The following is a 26746-nucleotide window of genomic DNA, read 5'->3' as shown; positions in this document are numbered from 1 at the left end:
AACATAATTTTAAATCTAGCGACATTTTGTTTAGTTAGTTTTTGTCCAAAACTACATTTAAACATCATTTGTTTGAGAATCAATGAATTTTTTAACATTTTTAATTTTTATCAAAATTTACATTTTTTCTAAATTATTTATTATAAAAATTTGTAGAAAAATAATGAAAAATTTTACTTGCATAGGAAAAGATAAATAAAGTATTTAATAGCAAATGCTGATTTTTATGTAATTATCATTATCAGTTTTTGAAGTACCTTGCACTGATATATTTCTATTATTAATTTCTAAAGTGAACCGCAAAACTTTGATGAGAATTTTTAATTTGAGAATGAGGTGCATGTGTTCAGGTAAGTAGTCTGATTATACACGTTAGAGGCACACATTAAAGATTCATAGGAAGTTATAATTAATTAACTATATACATTTATGTTAATAGAATAGTAACGCAAGCATGAAGTACTAAATTTTACGTCTGACCTTCTCGGAAATCGCCTAAAAACGTGAACGCCAGTCACACAGTCCTCTCCTCATATAATTTACCCAATTATTTAAGAAATGCACTTCGGGGAAACGCACCATGCGTAGGCCCAAATTAGAACCAACTCCTGGTGTAACACTAGACTCCCAACGGTAAAATTTCGCCGATCAAAATTAGCATAAAACAAACATCTCATATTTTGCTCGCTTTCCAATACCGATAAGATCGTCAATATACGGAAGGCCGAACAAGAACTCAGATACACTATCAAATTGTCAAATATTTCGTTCCGTTAGAGCGGCACTTAAGCCACGTATTCGAAAAATCCGCACTAAAGCTAGCTACTGAATATTTCTCCATCAAACGAAAAATAATTTATTCACCGACTGAAAATATCAAAAAGTTCGTTGGCATCTCTTAGGAGCGAATGCCTCAAATTCATGAATTGCCGGTTTGATGAGTCGCATAAATCTCCGGTTTTACTATGAGAACGGAAGCCACTGGAATTAACGGATTGAGCAATCAATTTCTCATACCGAAAATTTTATTGCAAGGGGCCGACGAGTTCTGCTTTTATTAACCGATAATTGAAGATTATTGTTATTTATTGATCGGACACGGCTTAATATGCCAACATTTCTATGGCTTATTTTGGCCGTTCGAATTTGCATTCCGAATCTGAAAATAAATTACCGTAGTCGTTTCTAACATCTTACTTTGAAATTGTTTTCATCTTTCTTCTTGAGTTCAACAAAAAAAAAGTTCAAAGCAATTCAACTCAATAGATAGGCTTTTATGTCTATTACCTCTCACTCTCTCTATCTTTGTTTCTATCAAAGTATTTGAAAAATAAAATAAAATAATTAAAATAACATTCGACATAATGTGTGATCAAAAGTTGAAAACATAAACATACCAAGTCACAGGCGCTAAAGTTCAAAAATTATTTTCGTTTTTTTATACAGAGTTATTTAAAAGTGTCGTACAAATTCTCATTTCATGTTCATGTTACTCGTGGACCACCCTGTATAGTTTGTAATGTTGATTTATTTAAAAAGTTTGTGTTAAAATATCTGCAAATGCCGGTCAGTACTTGGGGCCCTGGTGGCCCAGTGGTATAAGCGCCACTTACAACGGGAGAGGTCGCGGGTTCGAACCCGGATCAGAGCAAGAATTTTTCTATGAAAAAAAGTGTAGAAATGGTAAGTGAAACAACACGCAAACAAAAATAAGAGATTGAAAAAACATATAGACGTATAAACGAAAAGCGGAGCAAAACTGACAGAAATAAGGAAATAATGCGGCAAAAGGTAAAAGTACGTAAAGACGCCAAATTGTAAACGTAAGAACACATGCTAATAAAGAGAAAATACCTTTTGTTTTGAAAAAAAAAGAGATGAACGTAAAGGTAAAACATAACTTCAAACATTAGCGTTGAATCCTTAGATGGCTTACTTCTTAAATTATAAAAAAATTAAACGAAAATATTTAATCTATGTCTAAAATTTTATTAAACTGAGTTTGATTAGTAAAGTCCCGAAAAACATGTTAATAAAAATCATGGGCACTGCGAATCCAGTAGTATTTGCGGACGTCCACTATTTTTGACTACAAAATACACAAATTTGGTGATTTTTGAAAAAATTATGTCCATTTTCCGTCAAAAACGTGCTGAAAGTCACAAAAAAGGTAAAAACAATTTTAAAATTGTAGAATCAACTTATACGCCCGGTATCTTTTGATGAAATCTGGTAAAAAATTAAAGAATTAAATTGAAAAAAAGTGGAAGAAATTGTTTTTTCGCGTTAATTCGCCGACTTTTGAACCAAGTGTATTTGGGTTTCAGGTGAATTATTGCAATTATATAGTTTGTAGAAAAAAAAAATGTTAAAAAAAATATTTAACACTGATAGTGATTAAATGTCGCTGCATTCAAACAACTAATTTCATTTTTTTTGCCCCAATAAATTTCTAAGTTACATCTTCTACTTCATTTATTGATGCATTATCCAATTTTGTTTCAATATGACCGTTTGTACCATTTGTTTCACTCTGTCTATACCTTCTCACTAACATAGAAGTGAAAGTAAGTTTAGAAAAGGTGTAGTAATCAGAAAAATGTCCGTTCTTTGAAGTCGAAGTTCGAAATTCGTCGACATGGATTTTTATCAGCGTGTTCCCACGATCTTGCTCCCGTCAGATGGGTCGAGAATGGTATGGTGGACGGTAGTCGGTAGCTGATGTCATGGTACACATCCATATCCGTCACCTACAGATAGCTCTACATTCATTGCATTACATTCCGTTTTATGATGTTCACACCTATAAATCACTAACATATTTTATAGCAATGGTTTCCACTCCTCGAGATTTGTTTATTTATTTTTTTAGACGTCGGTCTCTTTATTTATAGACTACCGATACCACGACTCGGTTTTTTATCTAAAGATTAATATTCAAAGCGGCGAGAATTATTCCAGATAACCGGATTTGGAAAAATAAAAAGGCGTAGCTGTGACACAACAGTGTTTCACTCAACGAATCATAAATCACAAACGAGTAGCAAAGAACATAAAAACGGATAATGATGTATCAAAATTTTAATAATAGATTTAAAACAATGCAATATTCGACATTTCAAAATAAAAAATGTTTTTTAAAAGTTTGATCTGTCTAATCCAGTATTAAAATACTCCAAAATAAATACACAAACAAATTGAATTTTTGTGTCAATATGAGAAAACTTAATGGTTTATCAGCCAGTTCAACAATTTGTTGTTCTAATATTCCTTATTCACTACTCTCTACACTCTACTCTCTACTCTCTACGCTCTACTATCTACTCTCTGCTCTCTACTCTCGACTATCTATTCTCCACTTTCTATTCTCTACTCTCTACTCTTAACTCTCGGCTCTCTACTGTCGACTCTACTTTCTGCTCTCTACTTTCTACTCTCTATTCTCTACTCTTGACTATCTACTCTACTCTCTACTTTAGACTATCTAATCTCTATTCTTTACTCTCTACTCTCTACTCCCTAATCTCTATTTTCTACTTATCTACTCTCTACTCTCTACTCTCTACTCTCTACTCTTGACTCTCGGCTCTCTACTGTCGACTCTACTTTCTGCTCTCTACTTTCTACTCTCTATTCTCTAATCTTGACTATCTATTCTCTACTATCTACTTTAAACTATCTCATCTCTATTCTTTACTCTCTGCTCTCTACTCTCTACTTTCTAATCTCTACTTTCTATTCTGTACTCTCTACTCTCTACTCTCTGCTCTCGACTCTCGACTCGATTCTCTACTTTTTATTCTTTATTCTCAACTTTCTACTCTCTACTCTCGACTATCTATTTTCTACTCTTGACTATCTATTCTCTACTCTCTACTTGAGACTATCTAATCTCTACTCTTTACTCTCTACTCTTTACTCTCTACTCTCTACTTTCTACTCTCTACTCTCTACTCTCTACTCTCTACTTTCTAGTCTCTATTCTCTACTTTCTACTCTCTACTCTCGACTATCTATTCTCTACTTTCTATTCTCTACTCTCTACTCTTGATTCTCGGCTCTCTACTGTCGACTCTACTTTCTGCTCTCTACTTTCTACTCTCTATTCTCTACTCTTGACTATCTACTTTCTAATCTTGACTATCTATTCTCTACTATCTACTTTAAACTATCTCATCTCTACTCTTTACTCTCTGCTCTCTACTCTCTACTTCCTAATCTCTACTTTCTATTCTGTACTCTCTACTCTCTACTCTCTGCTCTCGACTCTCGACTCGATTCTCTACTTTTTATTCTTTATTCTCAACTTTCAACTCTCTACTCTCGACTATCTATTTTCTACTCTTGACTATCTATTCTCTACTCTCTACTTTAGACTATCTAATCTCTACTCTTTACTCTCTACTCTTTACTCTCTACTCTCTACTTTCTACTCTCTACTCTCCACTCTCTACTCTCTACTTTCTAGTCTCTATTCTCTACTTTCTACTCTCTACTCTCGACTATCTATTCTCCACTTTCTATTCTCTACTCTCTACTCTTGATTCTCGGCTCTCTACTGTCGACTCTACTTTCTGCTCTCTACTTTCTACTCTCTATTCTCTACTCTTGACTATCTACTTTCTAATCTTGACTATCTATTTTCTACTATCTACTTTAAACTATCTCATCTCTACTCTTTACTCTCTGCTCTCTACTCTCTACTTTCTAATCTCTACTTTCCACTCGGTACTCTCTACTCTCTACTCTCTACTCTCTACTCTCTGCTCTCGACTCTCGACTCGATTCTCTACTTTTTATTCTTTATTCTCAACTTTCTACTCTCTACTCTCGACTATCTATTCTCTACTCTTGACTATCTATTCTCTACTCTCTACTTTAGACTATCTAATCTCTACTCTTTACTCTCTACTCTTTACTCTCTACTCTCTACTCTCTACTCTCGACTCTCGACTCTCTACTCTTTACTCTCCACTCTCTACTCTCTACTCTCTACTCTCCACTCTAGACTACCTATTCTCTACTCTTTGCTCTCTATTTTCTACTCTTGACTCTCTACTCTTTACTCTCTACTCTCTACTCTCTACTCTCTACTCTCTACTTTCTACTCTCTACTCTCTACTCTCTACTCTCTACTTTCTAGTCTCTATTCTCTACTTTCTACTCTCTACTCTCGACTATCTATTCTCTACTTTCTATTCTCTACTCTCTACTCTTGATTCTCGGCTCTCTACTGTCGACTCTACTTTCTGCTCTCTACTTTTTACTCTCTATTCTCTACTCTTGACTATCTACTTTCTAATCTTGACTATCTATTCTCTACTATCTACTTTAAACTATCTCATCCCTACTCTTTACTCTCTGCTCTCTACTCTCTACTCTCTACTCTTTACTCTCTACTCTCTACTCTCTACTCTCTACTCTCTACTGTCTACTCTCTAGTCTCTAATCTCTACTCTCCACTTTCTACTCTTTACACTCTATTCTTTACTCTCCACTCTTGAATCTCTACTCTCTGTTCTCTATTCTCTGTTATTTAAAGACACACATGTGCTGATATTATCCAAAGAAACATAGAGAAAGTATGCTTTCAGTATTATTACAAAATTTAAATTACAAATTAAAGTAACTTTTTTATGTAAAAAATTAAAAATTAAATTTTAATTTAAATGCAAGTGTGGTTTCTTCGCTATTAAAAACAATATTTGATGGGTTATTCGCAAAAAATGGTAATTTTTTAAATTTCAAAAAACTTGTAATACAGAATCCATAAGTTTAAAAAAATAAATTAAATTAAAAAATTAACAAAAAAAACAAAAGTAAAACATTTACAAATAAAAATAATTTAACTGGTAGCACATGTACAAGATAAGTCAGCTAAAAGTATTTTTTGACGATCTTATAGAAATCTGTGTTTGTAACTGTAACTTTCTTCTTCTTATGTATTTTTTTTTATTTAAAAAAATGTTAACATGTACCTTTAAAAAAATATTTAGTAACAAACACTGATTTCTGTGCGATAATTGGTTTTCTAAATATAGCAAAGTTAATGGTTAACCACTTTTTCGTGTTTTATGAACAATTTGGTTTAAATTAACTTAGTTATTGATAAGAGATTCACTTATTTCTCCACACTTTAATGAACTATTTAGCATGTCCTTTTCAAGTCGAAATTTGTTCAAAGCTGTATAAATATTTTTTAGTTCCAGTAGAGCGCTCTGCTTAGATCAAAAAACGTCAGAACGAAGAATTAACATTCTCCCTATACGCAACATAAATTTAAAGCAAACCGAATAAATTAATCAAGCAGCTTTTCGACATCGTAAACGGAAACTGTCTGTTGGCACGAAAGCTTCGTTACGATTTTATTGTTATTATTATTAATAATAGAGCGTTCTTTTTATCTCGCTTGTACGTATTTATCGACACTGTTATTCATTAATTCTTAATGAATTGCTAGCGTGTTACTTGGATTATATATATACGCAGGACAACATCGTTAATTGTTCGTTCAACAAAGTGTTAAATTGGTCGCTTTCACTTCGGAACTTTACCTTATCCTGTTTTTTTACAACTTAAAAAAAAACTAAAATTGATGGAAAGTTGATTTAGTCGCGAAAATTTCGCCAAAATTATTTATTGAAAATAATGGACTAAAATCCTTAAAATAATGTAGGTGCTGCGATCTAGCAGTATATGTTGGAACAAATGTTTTCAGCAGCAGAAACTCGAACAGTTGTCTTTAAGCTACTTCAGGAAATGTGCTTTCAGATGGCGCCAGCTACAAAAACGAACAAAAGCAGTATAGAAAGCATCACTTTTTATTAAAAATTAATATAAAATTATCCTAAACTTTTTTTAATTAAAACAAAATATTTTTTTTAAGATTTTTTTTTATTTCATTTCACTTTAAACAAATTTACTATACTAAAAAGTGCACCTTGGAAGCAATAAAAACGACTGAATAATTCTGATGAATAAAGAATAGCAGAAAAGTTTCAACACGTGTCCACTTGAAGCGTGAAAAGCGTCCAGAAATTGTTTTTCAGCTGTGATAAACTTGATGCTGCAATTTTTTACGCTTACAGTTTTATTTCTACTTTTATGAATAAATTATTCCGGTAACAACTGGTTAAAAAAGCCAATTTCATTCAAAATTCTTTAAATACGATGCACGAAACTAAATTTAAACCTGACCTACTCGGGTTTCTAAAATTAACTTGGGATAATTTTGACGAGACATTTTGTGTTTATACTCAAGTTATTTTTAGATGAAGTTGAAGCAGCAATATTGTTTGTTACAAATTGAAAATTTAAATGAAACTGTTTATTGTAATGAAATGAATGTGTCGTATTGTTTACTTTGATAAATTAACTGCTGTTTATTTTAAAATTGATGAACCTATCAGTATTTGCACATTCGAGAAATACATTTTTATTTTATTATCTTTAGAATATTAGTTTTAAAAAATTCGTATTAACGTAATAATTTCTTATGGTTTATGATTGTGACTTATTACTGTTGTAATTATTATTGTCGATATTTTGTATTTTTTTCTTTAATTTGTTTATTAGGAATGTTACTTTATTTCCGATTTTATTACCATTTTCTTATAATTATAATTTACTTTAGTTTTTTCTTCAACTTTAAATTACAGAATCTAAGCGTACAAAATACTTAATACGTTTCAAATTTTTTTAATAAGTAAAAATTTCAAAACAGTTTTTGATTTTAATATTTAATTAAGGTTTCATATTCTTGATGTCCTAAAAAAATCTTCTTATTCAACACGAAATTTTCTTCGTAAAGTAACAACTGTCAAAAATAAAGCATTAAAATTTGTTAGAATAATTATTTAAAAATTCACACAAAAACTTAAAAACTTATTCAAAAATTTGAAAACTAAGTAACAGAATCAATCTCAAATCGATAGAACACCCTATACACTTCAAGTTTATTAAATATAGATAAAGCCGTTACAAAAATTTTTTTTATTTAACTAAATTGCAAATAAAAAACAAATCAACGTAAAAACCAAATAATACAAACAAAAATGTAAAAGAAACAACAAAAAGTCTCGTCGTTTTAACTGTTTTTTTTTGTTGCTAAATAATGCAAATTATTTTAAATTTTCTAGAAAAAGTTACAACAAAAATCAATAAATGATAAAACATAAAATAAGTTTTAACTAAACTTCAAAATTTAAATAACTAAATAAATTATAAATAAAATTCATAAAAATATATATATTGATTGATTTATTGCAGCTTATTTGCTAGAACAAAACTTCTTTTTTAAAATGATAAAAGTCCCACATTTCTTGAAATCCTAGTTTTTGAGCAATACATTTAAATATACATGTTTTTTGTTAAGAAAACTGAAATATTTCAAAAACCAATCAAAAAAAATCGACCAATAAAAGTTTAGGTTAAAATTATTAGATCTAAAAGCTACATCTAAATATGCAAAAAATACAGGGAGTTTTATTTAAAAAAAACATAAGTTTGCATTGTAGCTCCCTGTATATTTGAAAATTTATTTTAGGGGAGGCCAAAGGTTAGTATTTAATACTAATAATAAACTTTTCCAACTCGTTGAGACGCCCTGTATTTGTATATTAAAAATTAAAGAAAAATTAAGATGCTTTGAAAAAATCTGACTTTATTTTTGGACACTTTTGAAACACAAAAACTAAAGATCTCTAAAAAATTTGCCTTTGTTATTAAACACTGCAATTTTAAATAATTATGAAAATTTCTTTAAAACCATAACTAGTTCATGACTCTGGCCTTTGTAAATAAAAAAGATAAGTCACATCTGTCTTGAATTTAAGAAATTAAAAAACTGTTTTTTAATTATCTTTTTCTTAATTTTTTTTTAGCAAATTATTTCTGTAAAATTTTTTCTGTAAAAAGTAACAACTAAAATTAACAAAAAAATCTTAAAAATTTGAACCTTAGCTAAATTTCATAATTTCAATAAATAAATATAAATAAAATAGGTTTTTCACAGAGAAATATATGTTTTTTGTATCAAACCAACGACAAGAACAAAAAGAATTTTTCATTTCTCTTGAAGTAATTTTCTTGTAAGTGGAAATTCTAGTTCTTTAGATTCTGGTCGCGTGTTTCCACAAGTTTAATTAAGATATTAAAATGCGTCTTTTTCCTACATTTAACGGAAAGTGTAGCCAGAGGTCACGTCTAATAAAAAAACAAAAAAATCACGTTTTGTTTTGAGTCTTGCTAATAATTATTGTTTAACAAAAAGAAGATTATTATCAACCATCCACACACAAAGTCCCAGATGAATAAATCGTCCCGATTTAACAAATCAGCGCCGTCGATAATTTGTCAAATTTTCCTCAACGAAATAATCCATTGTTTCACGGTATTCGAGCGAGTTAATTGAAAAATCCAATTTAAAAATCCAAAATTTCCATCGTGACTACAAACGCATGAAACTGAAACAACAATAAGGAAAACAGCGTTTTTAATTCATCCAGTTTTTTCCTCTGCTAAACCGCGATTATTCTTACATTATCACAATCCTTACGTGATGCGCACACCATTGTTATAATTAATCATTCTTTCACTTTCACACTGAAACAAAAAGCTCTTTCAGACCGCTCATCCGAGTAACATTCGTTTCTTGGCGCAGTGACAAAGCAGTGACGGCGTTATTTGCTCCACTAACTCGAAACAATTTCTTTCGGAATAAAGTTGAGCACGCCACTGGCTTGGACAAAACTAAAGAGAGGAAAATTGTTATAAGGCGGAAAAGTAGAGCGTTTTGTCAGTTTGTTTCGTCTGCATTATGTACTTGTTTGATATTTTTGTGTGCGGGGTGGTGTTGGGGGTTGTTGGGAGTGAAATTCCGCCAAAAGGGCCGCAAAAAAAGCACAGAAATTTGATCAATAATATGATAAATCCGTTTTTGGCCAACTCCAGGCAAAGCCGATGTGAGTGAAAATTTGAAAATTTATGTTTTTGACAAAACTTGTCAAAAATTTCAGAAAAAATTCATAGGAATAAGTTTAGAGTTTTTTAGGCGTTTACAAATTTTGAAAAATGTTAATAAACCCCAAACCATAAAAGTTACATCTACAAATCTTTAATTACCTACATATAACTCATTTTTTTAAATAGAATGGTTCATTCTTTTATTATAAAATAAACAAATAAAATCTAATTGTGCATTAATTTGTATTAACACTTCCTAAACCACTTATCCATAGCTGATTTTAAACCACAAGTTTAAATACAATAATATAAAGTTACTGAAAATCGTTTAAAAATCAAGCTCAGTGTGGCCAATGTAGAAAATTGTTCATAATTTTGACGAATTCTAAGAATGTTTGAAGAGTTTTTAGATCTGTTTGTTCTCGAAGACATGGTGAATTGTAATAATTCGTAAAAAAATTAGAAAATATTTCTCAAAATATCTGAGTAAAAAAATACATTTTTAGAATTAATCAACTTTGTTTTTAAAATGTACAGTTAAACAAAGTTTTAAAAGTGTACAATAACAACATAATTCTAAAAGAAATCTAGAAAACCATTTATAAAAAACTAAAAATAGTTTTACAAAGTAAATCACAGAAGACTCTAGATTTCAGATCTACAGAGAATGTTAGAAAAAGAATAAAGAAACAGCTTACGAAAAATTTAGAAAAAAATACGTAAGTGATGCTAAAGACTAAGAAGGAATTATAAACAAAACTAAAGAAGCATTTTTAAAAAACGCAGAATGAAAAAAAAATTGAAGAACGCAGAAAAATTTAAATACAATCTATAAAATAATTAAAAAAAAAAATTTAAAGAAAAATTTATAAAAATTCTAAATATTGATCTAACAGATTTTCCAAAAAAGTCCAGATTTCAGCTCAATAGACAGCTTTAGAAAAAAATTAGAAAACAATCTTAAAACAAATATGGAGAAGAAAACTGAATAGAGCTAAAGAATAATCTAGAAAAATTCTAAATAGAGAAACTAAAATTTTGAAAATGTACAATTAAAAAAAAATTGGAAAAAGTAGAGAAAGTAACGGTTGTAGAATAATAATAAATCCAGTTTAAAAAACAATCTAAAAAAAACCAAATAGAATTTATAAAACAATCTAAAAAAAGAGTCCAGATTTCAGCTCTTCGTACGTCATTACGAATAAATTAGAGAAGGATCTTAAAAAAACTTTTGAGAAAAGCACAGAAACAATGCTAAACAATTTGAGAAAATAAAGTTTAAAAGAGAATTTGGAGAATGTAGAAATGGTTTTAAAATATTCTTGCAATCAGTCATTAAAGCAGAATTAAAAAAAATATCTAAAAATTTCTGAGAGAAGAGAAATTCTAAACAAAGCTATAAAAGAATTTTTAAAATTTTAAAATACGCAGAGTAGGATCTACTCGTAAAAGAAAGCTTAACGAATATAGAACAAATCTAAAATTGGACTTATAAAATATTCCAATAAAAAGTCAAATTTTAAAATCAATAGTCGGTTTTAGAAAAAAATCAGAGAAAAATCTTTAGTCAAATGTAGATGCTAAAACAGAATGGAAAAAATTCTAATCAAAACTATAGAAAATTTTTGAATAACACAGAGTACAATCTAAAAAACAATTCAGAGAATTTAGGTTCATTTAGAGTTCAGTTTACAAAATAGTATTCTATAGAAAAATCTAGAGCACATTTAAAAAAATCAATGTTAGATTAATAAAATAATCCCAAGTAGTTACCAGATTTCAAATATAGAAACGGCAATAAAACAAAAGTAGAAAAATTATATAAAATTTTTTGAGAAAAGTACAAAAATAATTCGAAAAAATATAAAAAACGCAGATCAATAATCGCTAAGAAAACTGGAAAAATTTAGAAGAATTTTGTTAAGTACAATAAAAGAAATTCTATAGGATTATCTAGAGAAAAATTTATAACAAAAATCTAAAATCATTACTATGAAGTAATCCAAAAGAAGTCCAGATTTCAAATTTGCAGACAGCAAGAAAAACCTTAAGACGAATAAAAAATAATGCTAAAGAAATTAAACTTTAGAGAAGTTTTAATAACCAGTAGTGTAGATTCTAAAAAAAATAAAGTATGTAGAACAAATAAAAAAAGAAGATATAATTATGAGTAAAATATAGAAAATAACTGTAAAGAACAATCTCGACGAGAATTTATAAAAAAAAACAAAAAATGGATTTATGAAACAATCCAAGGAAGAGTCCAGACTTTAAATTTGAACAAAATAAAAAAAAGTAAAAAAAAGTAGAAAAAGGTAGACAGAAATAATGCTAAAAAATAATCTAAAAAAAAAACACAGTAGAATATTTATTTACGTTGTTTTTTGTGCAATAAATAAATGTATGCATGCATGTTTGCCTTTTTATTTTTTATAATAAAAAAAAGTTATGTTAAATTTACGCAAAAATCAACAAAATTTGGTTAAAATATCCAGCTTTTTTCACTCGATTATTATTATTTCCAGTCCTCTCTTTGTTCACCTTCGTCCAATTCGACAACCAGCTCTGTACGGGCGCCACTGGCGACAACGGCACTTGCGTCTCCGCCCCCGAATGCGCCCAGAAAGGGGGCTCAGCGAACGGTCCCTGTGCCGGCGGTTTCGGGACATGTTGCATGTGTTAGTGTCCATCCGAATCAATCCAAAAATAAATCGCTTCTTGCAGTTCTAGCGACTTGTGGCGCAACGATCCGGGAAAACGGCACTTATTTCGTTCAAGCTGGTTATCCGAATCAATATGACGGCACTGGATCGTGTCAGGTGACACTGGCGAAGTCGCATCCCGACGTCTGCCAATACAGGTAAAGGAAAAAGAATGTAATTGCAAAGGATCGGGGTTTTGAAGTCAACTCGTGCGGAAATATCAATGTGCGAGAGCAAAAGGCAAAGGAAGGTAATGCAAATCGAGCGAGCGAAGCTAAAAATTGTGTCAGGAGAGCGCTTTATTCTGCTCATTTTTTTAAGAATTTTATCTAGGAAATATCTTGCGTAAAATATGGGTGGTAGGTGGAACAACATAGCAAACTATTGAAAGGCGAATCTATAAATAACTTTAAACAGGAAATAAAAATAAACATGAATGTGCAAGTGCACAGTTTTCGCAGAAGTTGGTCCAAAGTTGGTTGAAAATTTCATAAGTAAACCACTTACTTATATGAAATTATAAAAAGAGTATATTTTTTTATCTAAAAGCAGCCACCGAATAAAATTCAACATTTGTTTAAGAATAATAACAGGTGTAAAAAAAATCAATACTTACCTTGTTTGAGAGATAATTCTTTGCCTTTGATGAGCTAGGGCAGCTTTTCCAACAATAGCATTACTTAGAAGCTATTGCTCTGCAATAAAGTTCATAATTGGTTTCGGAGTGAAGCATCAAAAATGCCTTGAGAAGTAATTGCTTTATTTGAAGTCCTTAAACGATGTACTCGTAAATTAAAACTTTTAATGCAGTTTAGATCTATTTTTATTTAATCTTTATTACTTTCCAGAATTGAGAACTAATTGAGCAATTTTGCACTTGGATGTTTTTATTTTTGTAAAGTTTTAAACATAATTTTCAGTTGATTCTTCAATTACTCAACGTAAAAACTTTTAATTTTTTTAATAAGTTTTCCCAGTTTAAAGACACGGAAAACACCGAAACCCAAAAAAACTCATGTCCGAAAAATTTCGTCGTATTTTTTTACTGGTCACTTTTCTTTAATTTAGCATTTCAACTAGTTATCCAGTCTTATTTAAAATTTTGCGAGAAAAATTTATTACCACTACAAAGTCAAAATTATTGATCAATGGAAAAAATAAATTTGTCGGTTCTATTTTTTGCAGTTTTAAAATAACCTATTTAAAAAAGTAATAATAGGTATAATACAACTAAAGTCAATTTTTCAAAATATTTCAGAGTGCCTTTGTGAATTTTATCGGAAATAACTTCAATAAAGTTAATCAATGTATAAAGTAAAGCATAAAAAATGCCAAGAGAGGTAATTGTTTAACGATATATTTGAAAATTTATTTCAAAATAAGTGAAAAGTTTATTAGAGTTTTATTTTTTTACATTTCGAAGTTTGCGAAGTAATCGAGATTGGGAAACTATTAAGCTTAAAAGTTTTTATTTTGCAAACTCTTTTAGAACGTAATTTGAAGTTCTGAAAATATTTAATGTACAGGGTGAGTCAATAGTAGGTTACTTATGAGATGTTCTAAGATGCAACCAAGAATACTAATTACACTGACCACTTGAATACTTCGTTTGATTTTTAAAAATATTAATTGAATAAATACTGTTTTTTTATCTCTTAAATAATAAAATTTTAGCAAAGTTGTCAAAGCAAACTTGACACTACTCAGAGCGATCTACTTGTGGATTAAATTATTTTTTTAACGATTACCACCGATAGGGTCAGCTGGAATCAGTATTATAGGTTGCATATTTATAGAAATTCAGAAATAACCCACAATTGAGTCACCCTGTAGTAAGTAAGTAGGTTTTTCCGTTTTCTATTATTTATCTACAAATAAAAATTTCAGACTTATACTCATACACTTTTTTAAAACTAAATTAAATCAAGCTAATGCAAAAAGTTCTGTCAACTTAAACAAACTCTAACTTAAACTAGAAAGAATTGGAAAGTTAGAAGACATTTTACAGTCATACACTTTAGATACTCGAAACGTTTATTTTCGGAATTACAAAAATTAAATAAAAGAACATTTTCCCCAATTACCAACGAGTTAAACAAATTAAACATTTTGTTAAACAAGTAGCTTTTCTGGTGTTGCCGTAATCGGTTTTTTAAATATTTCATATTTTTTAGGAAATACTGTCTTATATTATTACTTATAATATTTTTTTCACACTTCAAGCATTGTTCTGTGTTTTTAGAACCCTCTCAACCCCGTAAAAAAGCAAAAAAGTCAATTGGTTTCAATTTAAGATGTTGGATTTTTTCTAATTTTGCCGCGATTTTAGGCGATTTCCAGTACCTAAAGCATTTATTATACAATAACTCCAGAATTATTAAAGATAACCCTATGAAGTGTATTATCGTTGGAAAGCTCTTTAAATTATCTATTTCTTTAAAAAAAAATCATTGTTCCCCGACTTATAGTTTTTGAGAAAATTGCAAATAAACGCTAAAAAAGATAAAATAAAAAAACTTTTATAACTTAAAAACTATTGAGACTGGCAATTTTCTCAAGGCCAATCGATCTCCTAGATCATTTTACACAGAATTACGTCAAAATAGATCTACTGTTTTAAATAGTCTTGCCGTAATTGAGAAAAAAAATTGAAAAATTTGAATTTTTAGTTTTTTATTGAAAAAATGCATACCTCAATAAGTATATGTCCTAGAAAAAAATAGTTTATTGCAGCGAATTCTACGGTTTATTTTATGTATTACCCCACCTACTCTTTTTACAAAATTTCAATTTTTCCTACTGGCAAATACATAGTTTTCATCAATGCTTTTTTTTAACTATCGACAAAATTGTAAATTTAAATTTGTAAGCTTAATAAATAAACATGTATTACTAAAAAAGGAAATCAAATGTAAAGCCAGAAAAGATTATTGGTTATTTAGAGTAGAGATTAATTAAAATTTATATTTTTCGCAACGTTTCGATTTTTATTAAATCTTCATCAGGCTTCAATAATTATACGTCTTACTTGAAGTTAACATGGCACAAACAATGTTATAAGTGTAAAGGCATAAATCACATTTCAAATGTAAAGCTTTTTTATTTATCTAGGTTTACCTTTTCACGGGTGGATGAAGAGTCCACCAAAAATTTTCAGAAAGCAAAAAAAAAATGTAGTACAAATAATTACCTAGAAAATTGTTTAACAGAAGACAAAATTTTACAAACGCTTTTATTGTCTGTGAGCCATTTTTTTACATTTCAAAGTTCCAAAAATTACGTACACATTCAAAAAATTAAATAAATTAATTTCAACAAGTAGATATTAATAAGAAATATAATTAATTATTTTATATAAAATATATTATTTGTTATATTTTTTTACTTTGTTATTTTATGTGTGTATAAGTAAAAAAACTATTAAGTATTATTATAATAATTAATTGATGGTAAATCAAAACATTTTATAATTTACGACAAATTGCCTGAAATTGATTGAAAAAATGTACCTAATTTGTTTTTTAAAAATTCTTAAAACATTTAAATTTTCGCTCAAAAAGAGGCTAAGCCACTAAATATGTAGTGATTTTTTAGCTTATTTTGACCAAATCTTTCAAACAAAGTGATACAAAGGTTTTACGGCTATTTTTCTTTAAATATTAAGAAAATAGAGCGATAATAACGCATTGTGCAAATTGTTTGAAGTCTTTGTCCTAATAAAACCAGACTGGACTTTGACCAATTCTCGCTAATGGGCCCGGAGCCGAGCAACCACATCTGCAACAACGACCAGTTCATCGTCTCCGGTGGCACCCCCGTGCCCCCCATCTGCGGCAACAACGTCGCCAACCACCGTACGTCCACCCCCAACCCTTCTCCACCCCCAGCACTCAATCAGTCGAATTTCAGTGTACGTGGACGCCGGCACCGGAGCCTCCAACCCCGTCACCCTCTCGGTGGTAACAAGTGGCCCAATGTTCCCTCGTAACTGGAAAATCCGCATCACGCAAATTGCTTGCAGCTCAATTTACCGCGGTACTACAGCCCCCATTCAAAGCCTGAACAATAACCGACAATTTGCGTTTCAGCCGAAGAGGGCTGTTTGCAGTACTTCACTGGGGTTGCAGGCCAGATCCGGTCGTTTAACTATGACCCCACCAGCGGACTGCAGCTCTCCAATCAGGATTACAGCATCTGTATAAGGAACGAGAGGAATTTCTGCGGTGTGCAGTATTCGCAGTGTGATGATCCAGGTGAAAAATCTGATTGGGTTTATTTTTATAATGTTTATTAACGGCCACGCCAAGTACAAGTGATATATAAAATACAAAGATAAATTGATATATAAAATACAAACACAGATAGGTACAATACAGTTAATATAAAATAAAGTGTTAATTATTAAAAGAGCTAAGTTCACTATGTTCAGTAACAGTTTTTAAATCTTTTAGAAATCTATTTTTAGGTAAACCTATAAAATCTAAATTACCAGAAAGTACGTTGCATGTTTTAGACAGCCTAGAAGATACAGAATTTTTCCCATAATTGGTACGGTGGTAAGACACTACAAGCATTCTCGGCTCTCTAACGTTACAAACGGGTATATTTATTGAAAATAGCGGAAGAATAGGATTACAATTTACATTACCAGACAATATACGATATGCGAACGACGCGTCATAAAATATTCTACGAGAAGATAGTAAGGATAGTCCTAAATAACTTAAAATGTTTATATAATTATTTTGTCATAAAATATGTTAAATTTGTAACATAAAATTTTAACAAAATTATTCTGAACATTTTCAATTCGATTAATATGAACATTATAACAAGGTTGCCAAGTAATTGTGCAGTATTCCAAAATTGGACGAACATAACAATTATATAATAACATTACAACACCCAAACTTGAAAAATCAGAGCACTGTCTTTTTATAAATCCTAATGTTTTGTTTGCTTTCGACAAAATGTGGTTAACGTGATAGTCAAAACTTAACTGGCTGTCTACAATAACTCCTAAATCGCGAATATGAGTGACACATTAAAGTTGATGGCCTGATATAAAGTACGATGGTAGATTGTAATATAATTTTCTAGAAAATCTTAGTGATTTACATTTATTTATATTCAGTTCTAAAAAATTTTTTTTACACCACATACAAAAACTATTTAAATCACGTTGTAATATATCACAGTCGTTTGGATTTATAATACCTTTAAAAATCTTTACATCGTCGGCAAAAAGAAGGATTTCAGAGCTTTCGATCGCTGTTTTGACATCATTTATATATAGAGAAAAAAGAATAGGGCCTAGATGTGACCCCTGAGGCACACCTGTGGATGGGTGAATTGCGCGAGACTTAACACCATTTAGAGTTACATACTGTACACGATTAGATAAAAAAGAATAAATCCAACTAAGGACTGGATCCCCAAAACCTAAATTATCTAATTTTGATATTAATAACTCAATGGAAATGCGATCAAAAGCTTTTGACATATCAGTATATATACAATCAATTTGGAATCCATTTTCAAGATTTGACGTTATATATTCAGTAAACAGAAAAAGATTGGTCATCGTAGAGCGACCCTTGAAAAAACCATGTTGTTCTTCAATAACAGATTGTTTTACAGAAAATGATATAATGTCAGCCATAATGGAGTCAAAAACTTTTGATATATACGATGGGGTACATATCGGTCTATAGTTGGAAATATTTACACGACTACCATTTTTAAAGACAGGTCTGATATATGAGATTTTCCAAATATCCGGAAATTGAGACTGATCAAGAGATTTATTGAACAGCATTTGTAATGGCAATGTTAATTCATAAGCACAATTTTTTAAAAACATTTGAGATATACCATCAGGGCCGGTTGTATAGTTGTCATCTAGATGTATCAATTTCGAAAAAATAACATCAACAGAAATTTCAACGCTATTTAAAAATACAGCATTTTGATCATTTTTAGAAAAATTTAAATCTGATAACTTTGGTTGATCAAGATAAACAGATTTAAAATGATGGGCAAAAAGGTTTACAATACCATTAGGAGAATCACATGAATTTTCATTTAGCGACATTTTTTTAGGATAACCCTGTACAGTATTTTTAGATTTAACATATGACCAAAATGCTCTACTGTTAGTTATAATATTTTGTTCTACCTGATCAAGGAATTGTTTTTTACAGTTCTTTGTGGCATTTTTACATTTATCTCTCAGTACACAAAATTGTTCATAATCACTTAACAGACTACTACGCTTATATTTTTTGTGAGCAATTTTCTTCTTTACAATTAAAGATCTAGGAAGTTATCTAGGATATAATAAATGTGAGAATAAAAATATTCTACAGAGTTATTGATATCAACAAAATTATCTAAAACAGACCAATCAATAGAAGATAAATAACTTTTAATAACATCATATGGTGCATTGTTATAATCTAAATAAAAAATATCAATTTCTGGTTGTATATCAGGTACAATAATATCACAGACATTAACACATAAAGGTGGATGATGTTTATCAATAGCAAGAATGGGTTCAACATTACTTACTAAAAGCCTATTTTTGTTTCATGCAGGGATATTTTTACATTCCCAGTAAAAACAGCAGATAACTCGGTAAATTAGGTTGAATCATACGAGGAAATATCTGATACTCGGTTTGTAAATCTCGTTGATTCTCCGAAATTGTGTTACTGAATCGATATTATCTGCTGTGGGCACAGGTGGAGGGTTTGCCTCCCAGTTCACTCCTCATTTACCTCCAAAAACGAAATTTGTTTAAAGTGATTTTGTTCTCGTATGCAGCGTATTTCAGTTATAATTGAACTCTAAATCATTGTTTTGTTGTGGCACGAATGGTTTTGGAGCACGACGAAGGAGTGCCTCAATTAAGTCTTATAAAACAAGGGTAATATACAATTTTTTCCACTTTCTTTTTTTGTTGTTTATTTTTGTTTAGTTTAACTTATCAAATATTTCCTCTTAATTTTGTGCATTATCAATAAACGACTTGACGCTGTTGATAGATTCGCACACTAGATTACAGTGATGAACTCCTAAAAATTTACTAAATGGAGTTGGACCAAAGTAAAAAAAATATCTACCGCAACAACTAAAAATATTTTCAAATAGAATTTTTGGTTTTTTTCTGACATAACAACTCTAAGCTTGAAGGAACCGTGGTAAAGCTTGTGTTCACACTCAAGTAAATTCAATTTAATTAAACAGCAATTAATTGATTCGTGTCTCTTTGATCACTATCTCGCAAACCGCACGCTATTATTTGCTATCTTCCAATCGGATTGAGTGATTTGTCGACCAATATATGAACGATTTATAATTCACAAGCGTCAGAGATTCGATCTAATGTAGAGATTGGGTGGAAAAATAAAACAGAGAGTACAGAATGTTTCAAAACCATTTTAAATAAGATAAAATGTTTTTAGAAAGATTTGCAAGAAAATCTTTTCCATTTTTTTGTATTGAAAAGGTTACATTTTTCTCAAGTGCTCATGTCGTCAGGAGTAATATGCCAAATTAATTTTTTTTTCAAAATTTTTTACAATAATTGTTGAACTGTTAAAGTAATAACAAACAATGTTTGAACCAAAAAACCTACATAGATAAGAAAAAAAACAAGGACAAAAATACAAACAATTGAGAATGTTTTAAAATCAATACCTAATAATGAAAATTGAGAGAGAAAACACAAAAATTACGAATTCAAAAAAAAATAGAAATGACAGATAAAAACTCTATTGGAAATAAAGAAAAAGTAAAAAACTTCGCTATGAAAACAAATTTAAAATAATTAAAACAGTAAAAATGTATTTCGAGCAAAATAAAAAAATACAAACAATTGAGAACGTATTAAAATCAATACCTAATGATGAAAATTGACAAAGAAAACACAAAAATTACGAATTCAAAAAGAAATAATAGAAATGACAGGTAAAAACTTTTCTGGAAATAAAGAAAAAGTAAGAAACTTCGTTATGAAAACAAATTTAAAACAATTAAAACAGTAAAAATGTATTTCGAGCAAAATAAAAAAAGAAAAAAGCTGTAAAACGCTTCAAACTTTTCGATATTGCCAAATAGGAAGAAAAAGAAATAAATAAAAATATAAGAAAAAACATGATCACAACACCAGACTATGGTGTGAGACAGTGAGGAGTTTTTACCAAAATTGAGACATTAAAAGAAGGTTAAGGAGGTGAAACTACAAAAAAAAACAATAATTGTAAAACGGATAAAGTAATAAAAAAATTGAACCAAAAAAACTTAAATAAATTAGAAATACTCAAGTTCAAAAATAAAAACAATTGAAAAAGTTTTAAGATAATTGATAATGAAAGATAATAAGAAAAGAAAATGCATTAATTTTTTTAAATAAAACAAGAAGAAAAAAAATTATTGAGTTGAGACTAAAAAAACAAAAAGTATAAAAAAGAGTAGTATAAAAAATATAGTTCGTTTATTTTTAAATAGTTAACAACAAATAAATAGATAAATAAATAATATAGTAATTTTTTAAGTCACCCATTTGTTTTCAAGCAACTCTTTAGATAAATTGCTAAAGTTTGATTGCAATTCTTGTAAAAAAAGCAAAAAAATACTAAATATCGGATTAAACGATCAAGAAATCAAAGTTGGTTCAGTTGAAAAAACTGAGAACAAAACTAAAAACTACCGAAAAAGTTTTAAAATCAATGAGAAATTGAGAATAAAAACACAAAAAAGACGAATTCAAAAAAAATAATAGAAAAGACAGGTAAAAACTCTTCTAAAAAAAAAGATAAACTTTATCGTAAAATAAAAAAATATATTACGGTTTTGTTGTATGATTTAAATGTGAGAAAATGTAATAATTTGTAAATGCTAAGAAGCGACTAATGAGAAACGTTTCGAAATCGGTTATTTCTTCCTCAGATCATCAGTTAACTACGTAAAGCAGAACTATTTTATCATATGATTACCTGACCGCCTGAAGAAGTAATAGACGATTCCGAAACGTGTCTATTATAAAATTAAACAACCAAATCAGTTTTGCTATTTTATTAAAAAAATAATAACAATTTTTTACAGCTAATTAATTTTAATTATAACAGAATGTGGAAAAATACAAGGTATTTACAAATACAAGCAAACGCTCAATTCTGAGCAATTTATGTTTTTAAGATTTAGTGAAAAAACTTTTAGTAGACTCATCCTGTATTTTCTAAATTAAAAAATGTTTAGTACTAATTAAAAATAAATTATTAACACTTCAACACACAAATATTTTTTGGTGTTACAATAAAATCAATCAATATTTCTTAACCACCTCAAGCCAGGTCAGGTGAAATCAATTAATTAACTGGGTTAAATAAATAATTATTAACTGACATGAGTTGGTTATAAAATAACAAATTTTTCTTTTAAATAATTAAAAAATTAAAAAAAAGAAACACAAATTGTTTTATTTAATGAAAATAAATACTAAATGTAGTTAAATTACATAAAACCAAGTCAATCACTCATTTGGTTTTATTCTTGCCTTAGATTTACTTCAACTGAATTAAGAAAATCAGAGATTTTTGGAACATTATATTTATCAAAAACCATTCAATTATCGCCAAATTTTGTTAAAAAGAGACATAATATTTTTATAGGTTTGTTTTCGTGTTATTTCTAAAATTGCAATCAAAAGCTAAAAAAATGTGAAAACAGCATTTCTAAAGTCCGCAATTTTAAAAAATAAACAAACTTTGAGCAAAATGTTTAATTAATGATTGCGTATAATCGGCGAAATTAATAAACAGTCAATCACAAACATTTTATTTTCCCCCAACTTATTTAACGATTCAAATGAGAACAACAAAACTAAACATTCATAAACTCTCAAACTCTAGACCTATTTCCGATTTAATTCCCGGAATAATGAACTCACTCAAAGCAACAATTGTGTTTTTAGAGAGTTTACGCAAAAAAAACAATCCGCATTTCTTTATTTTTTCAAACTTTTCCGCTATAAATTTATTCGAAGCGAGTCGCAATCATTAAAGGCAAAGTAGAACAAACTTCCCGAGTTTCATCTCAGTAATAAACAGCACAAAACCACAGTACGTTTCAATTTAGCAGCGCATTTCCCGGATTCGATCGCCTGAAAAGGACACGCGTCACTCAAGCCGGAAAATTAAATTTTGCAAATTTTTCAGCGCACAATCGAAGTCAGTCGTTCACACTTTCGGGGAACTCGAACAATGCGGTCCAAGCGATGGTTGGCAGCACTGGATCGTCCAATTTCTGTCAGAACGATTATCTCATCATTCCGATGGCCACCAATGTTGGCAGGCCTGTCACGGGAACATCAGCAAATGTCGACAGGATTTGCGGAGGGGTTTTGAGCGCTGATGTAACGCTTCAGTCGACTCCGGTCAGAAGTGAGTAACTAGATCATTGGATTTCTATACTTTCGAGATAAAGTCCAGCTAACGAGAAGGTGGAGAAAAACAATTATGATTATTTTCTCGAAAGTTAAAGTTAAAAAAACAAGAATTCCAGACCTAGAAACTTTTTAATGTTTCGCAGTTTTTGTAGTAATTTTTTTTTCACATTTCACAAAAGAAACAATGGTGGAAAATTTCTTAATAAAATATAAAATGAGAAGATATAATAAAAAAATTACACCAAAATCTATTGACACCCACATATCAGAAAATGTAATTTTAATTTTACAAAAGCTTTGAAACATATTTGCTCTATAAAAAGTAGTTTAAAAATTTACACCCACATTGTTTACAAAAAATGTTTTTTTTTAGGTAAAAATGTGACTTACAGGATACTAATTTTTCACCAAAAAGTGTAAATTTTACATCAGTAAAATGTCATTTTTACAAATTTTTACAAATAAAATTACACAACTTACATATAAATATTACTTTTTTTAAATGTGCTAGTAAAAAATTACACCATAAATCATTAATTATTAATTAAGCAAAAGATGTAATTTTACATAAATTAAATATAGTGTTATTCTCAAATATATCATTACCTTGGTGAGAATATAAAACTTAAAACAGTTTAACTATGATAAATTAAAAACTATTTTATTTATGTATTTTTTCTAAATATTTGAAAAGTATAGTAACACAATGAAATTTTACATTTACATTTAATGCAAACCTTCTGTAAATTCTTTAAAAATTCCTTAAAATTAAAGAGTTAAACTCGTAGATACTTATTTTTTCCTAAAAAATAATTTATATTTCTACAAATGTATAATTTTACATCAAAATGGTAAAATTACATTATAAGTGTTATTTGAATAAAAAAGAAGAGTAGGTTTTACTCATTTGGTTAGAGACACAAATTGTATTTCTAAACATTTAATTTGGTATAACGAGTGTAATTTTAAATACCAAAAAATTTGTAAATTTTTTTCTTTTGTGTAACTCTAAAGCTTACAATACAAATTTGATAAATTATTATTATCAGTAATAACAGTTGATATTTAGTCTGTAAAAACCATTCCCATCTAAGCATTTGTAATTTTACGGAATGTCACTAAAATAAAAGTTAAAAAAATGAGTCACGATTATACAAGCGCACAAAAACTACATAAAAAAATCATTGAAAAATCTGATTATTTTCTTAACTTAAAAATTCACTTAGTTTTGCAAAATAAGTCCAAGATAATTAATAACGATATGATGAAAATCCTAAAATGTGACAAGTGAGAATGCAGTACCAAACTGAAGTTCACAATATGCAATAAAATACGCATTTTACAATTTTTTATTATATTTTTTTAGTGTATTTTATCAGTTAAAAATTTAATGTAAAATACTACCTCTGGAGTTTTTAATTAAATTTCAATTAAGCTTAATTAAAAATTAATTTATATTTCTAGCAAAAAAATCCAATACGGTTTTGTTCTGAAAGTTAAATGTGAAAAAATGTAATTAGTTGAGAATGCAACGAAACAACTAATGTTTAAGAAACGTTTCAAAATTGATTATTTCTTTTTACTTTTACCAATTATTACCAACGGTTTACCATTACAAAAAAAGCAATGTTTTTTTTTAAATTTTTTCATTCTGAGACATTACATATGCAGATAAAATAGAATATGTTAATTGGAAAAAAAATGAGTTTATAAGTAGCTTAACTAAGTTATGTGCCTCACTACGTTCGGCTAAATAATTCAGCTTCGTACATAAGTTATTACATTCACTTCTAAGAACCTTATCTACTATTATTTAACACATTTACAACTTGCACTTTTACAATGAGTTGAGTTAAATGTGGTTAGTAGATTTTAATAACTTTGAAAATTTTAAATAAATGTGTTTTTGTAATTAATTCTATTAATTCTTACATTTCTAGGAGTTTATTTAAATATACACTTGTGGTTAGCAAAATTTCCTAACTTTGAAAATCCTTTGCGAAACTTCAGCCGCTCTAATCGTTAACAAGATGAAAGAGGATTACGGTTCTAAACCTTCTTATAATAATTTTTTTATAACTTTTTGTCTTAGAAATTTATAAATATTAATAGCAGGTAAAGTACCAAAATCACCATATTGTGATCATTCAGAAAAAAGGTTACATATGTTGCAAAAAGCACTCCACCAAATAAATTTTTCCACCAAAATAGGTGTAAAATTGATAGCTTTGGGCGCATAAAATTCGCTGTTATATCGGCAACTACTGGAGCGAAAATGGTGGAGGCGCCGGGAGATAATTCGTAATTTATTCCGCGCTGCAACAACGCCGAGATTAATCTAAAATTACAATTAGTTGCATTAACTAATTTATCGGAACAAAGTGCTCAGTTTAGTTACAACTATCGTAGAAAATGCAAAATTCAATTTCCCGTGTAACAACTAAATGCAATTTTTGTTTACTTACTTTTGCAAAAACAGCAATTACTCGTTCGTGTACTCATGCAGAAATTTCATTTCTAAACGGTTGCATAAACTCGCTGGAATTGAACGGTGAATCAAATACATGCACAAATTTTAATTTAAATGTATTTTTGATAGTGACTGTCTTGAATTCTGCTCCTTTAATCTCGGTTAAAGTGCATTAGCAAATTAGGTAAACACAGAAACACTTTTTGTGATTTTGGGCGAGTTTGATTTATTACAGATGTATGATACAATTTCACAAGAATTTAATAAAGTTAATTTGTTCACTCAGCACAAAGAAAACTTGATCAGAAGCAATAAAATTGCTTAACTTTGATATTAAACCTACCTAGACGTAACATCTATATTTGTCTTTTAATTTCCTGGGAAATTCCGATATGTGGAAAATCTCAAAGTTATGAAATTTATTATCACATAATGTCGAATTTTAATAGGTTTTCGGTCGTTTATTCGGCTTCAAAACCGATCGCTTTGAACATCAAACGATTGACTAAATTAGCATTCATTGTGTCAAAAATGGTGGATGCGCCGGGCTAATTTACATTTAATTACATTCTCACGAAATAAATCAAACAGAATTGTACAAAATGCATTTAAATTTATACTAACATTACGTTCATTGACACCGAAGCACATAAAGCTGCTAATCGATCGAGTTTCTGAAAAAATTGCAAACTTGTCCAATCAATAATTACCAACAGTTAAATGTTTGCTTTCAGGCACTGTGAAGCCGTTCAGACTGTGGTTTCATACCGACAGTACCGAAGCTCCGAACGATGTCGCCAACAAAGGATTTTGCCTGAATTACGTCCAACAACCGTGCACAAATAATCTGGCTTAAAATGCAACGTATTGTTTCATTTTTTAGCCGTTAATTCGTCGAATGTGGGGGATAATAGGGAATTAAAAGCTCGCATATTTAACTTTTTGTGGAACACGAAATGGCAGGTTTATGAACGTTGTAAAACTTCCATTGTAGGGAAATGTGGAAAAATTAATAGCCCTCATAAACCGTATCACAAAAGTGCAAGTTTATATTTTTCAGTACAAACTATGTTAAAAACTTCGTTTCTACAATAAAATTTTACGAAACATTCAGTCTTTTATATTTAAATTCACTAAAAAAATCCCGGCGTCCATGCA

General features: G+C 29.4%; 1 protein-coding gene across 1 annotated transcript; it reads left to right on the top strand.

Moving 5' to 3' along the window:
- The first annotated feature begins 9798 nt into the window (after nucleotides 1-9798).
- On the top strand, nucleotides 9799-26697 carry LOC658573 (uncharacterized). The gene is made up of 8 exons (XM_964950.5): nucleotides 9799-9962; nucleotides 12489-12641; nucleotides 12688-12823; nucleotides 16392-16519; nucleotides 16575-16700; nucleotides 16754-16918; nucleotides 22889-23113; nucleotides 26323-26697. The coding sequence occupies exons 1-8, from the start codon at nucleotides 9818-9820 to the stop codon at nucleotides 26442-26444; spliced, it is 1200 nt and encodes a 399-aa protein (XP_970043.2). The 5' UTR covers nucleotides 9799-9817; the 3' UTR covers nucleotides 26445-26697.
- Nucleotides 26698-26746: the final 49 nt, after the last annotated feature.

The sequence above is a fragment of the Tribolium castaneum genome, chromosome 1 (assembly GCF_031307605.1).
Source record: "Tribolium castaneum strain GA2 chromosome 1, icTriCast1.1, whole genome shotgun sequence".
Lineage (NCBI taxonomy): Eukaryota > Metazoa > Arthropoda > Insecta > Coleoptera > Tenebrionidae > Tribolium > Tribolium castaneum.
The sequence above is the reverse complement of the archived record's forward strand: the minus strand, read 5'-3'. Positions and strand labels throughout refer to the sequence as shown.

Coding starts and splice junctions, on each gene's coding strand:
- LOC658573 (XM_964950.5), top strand. CDS start 9,818: ATGTACTTGTTTGATATTTTTGTGTGCGGGGTGGTGTTGGGGGTTGTT. Junction 12,642..12,687: donor TTTCGGGACATGTTGCATGT/GTTAGTGTCCAT, acceptor CGCTTCTTGCAG/TTCTAGCGACTTGTGGCGCA. Junction 16,520..16,574: donor CAACAACGTCGCCAACCACC/GTACGTCCACCC, acceptor GTCGAATTTCAG/TGTACGTGGACGCCGGCACC.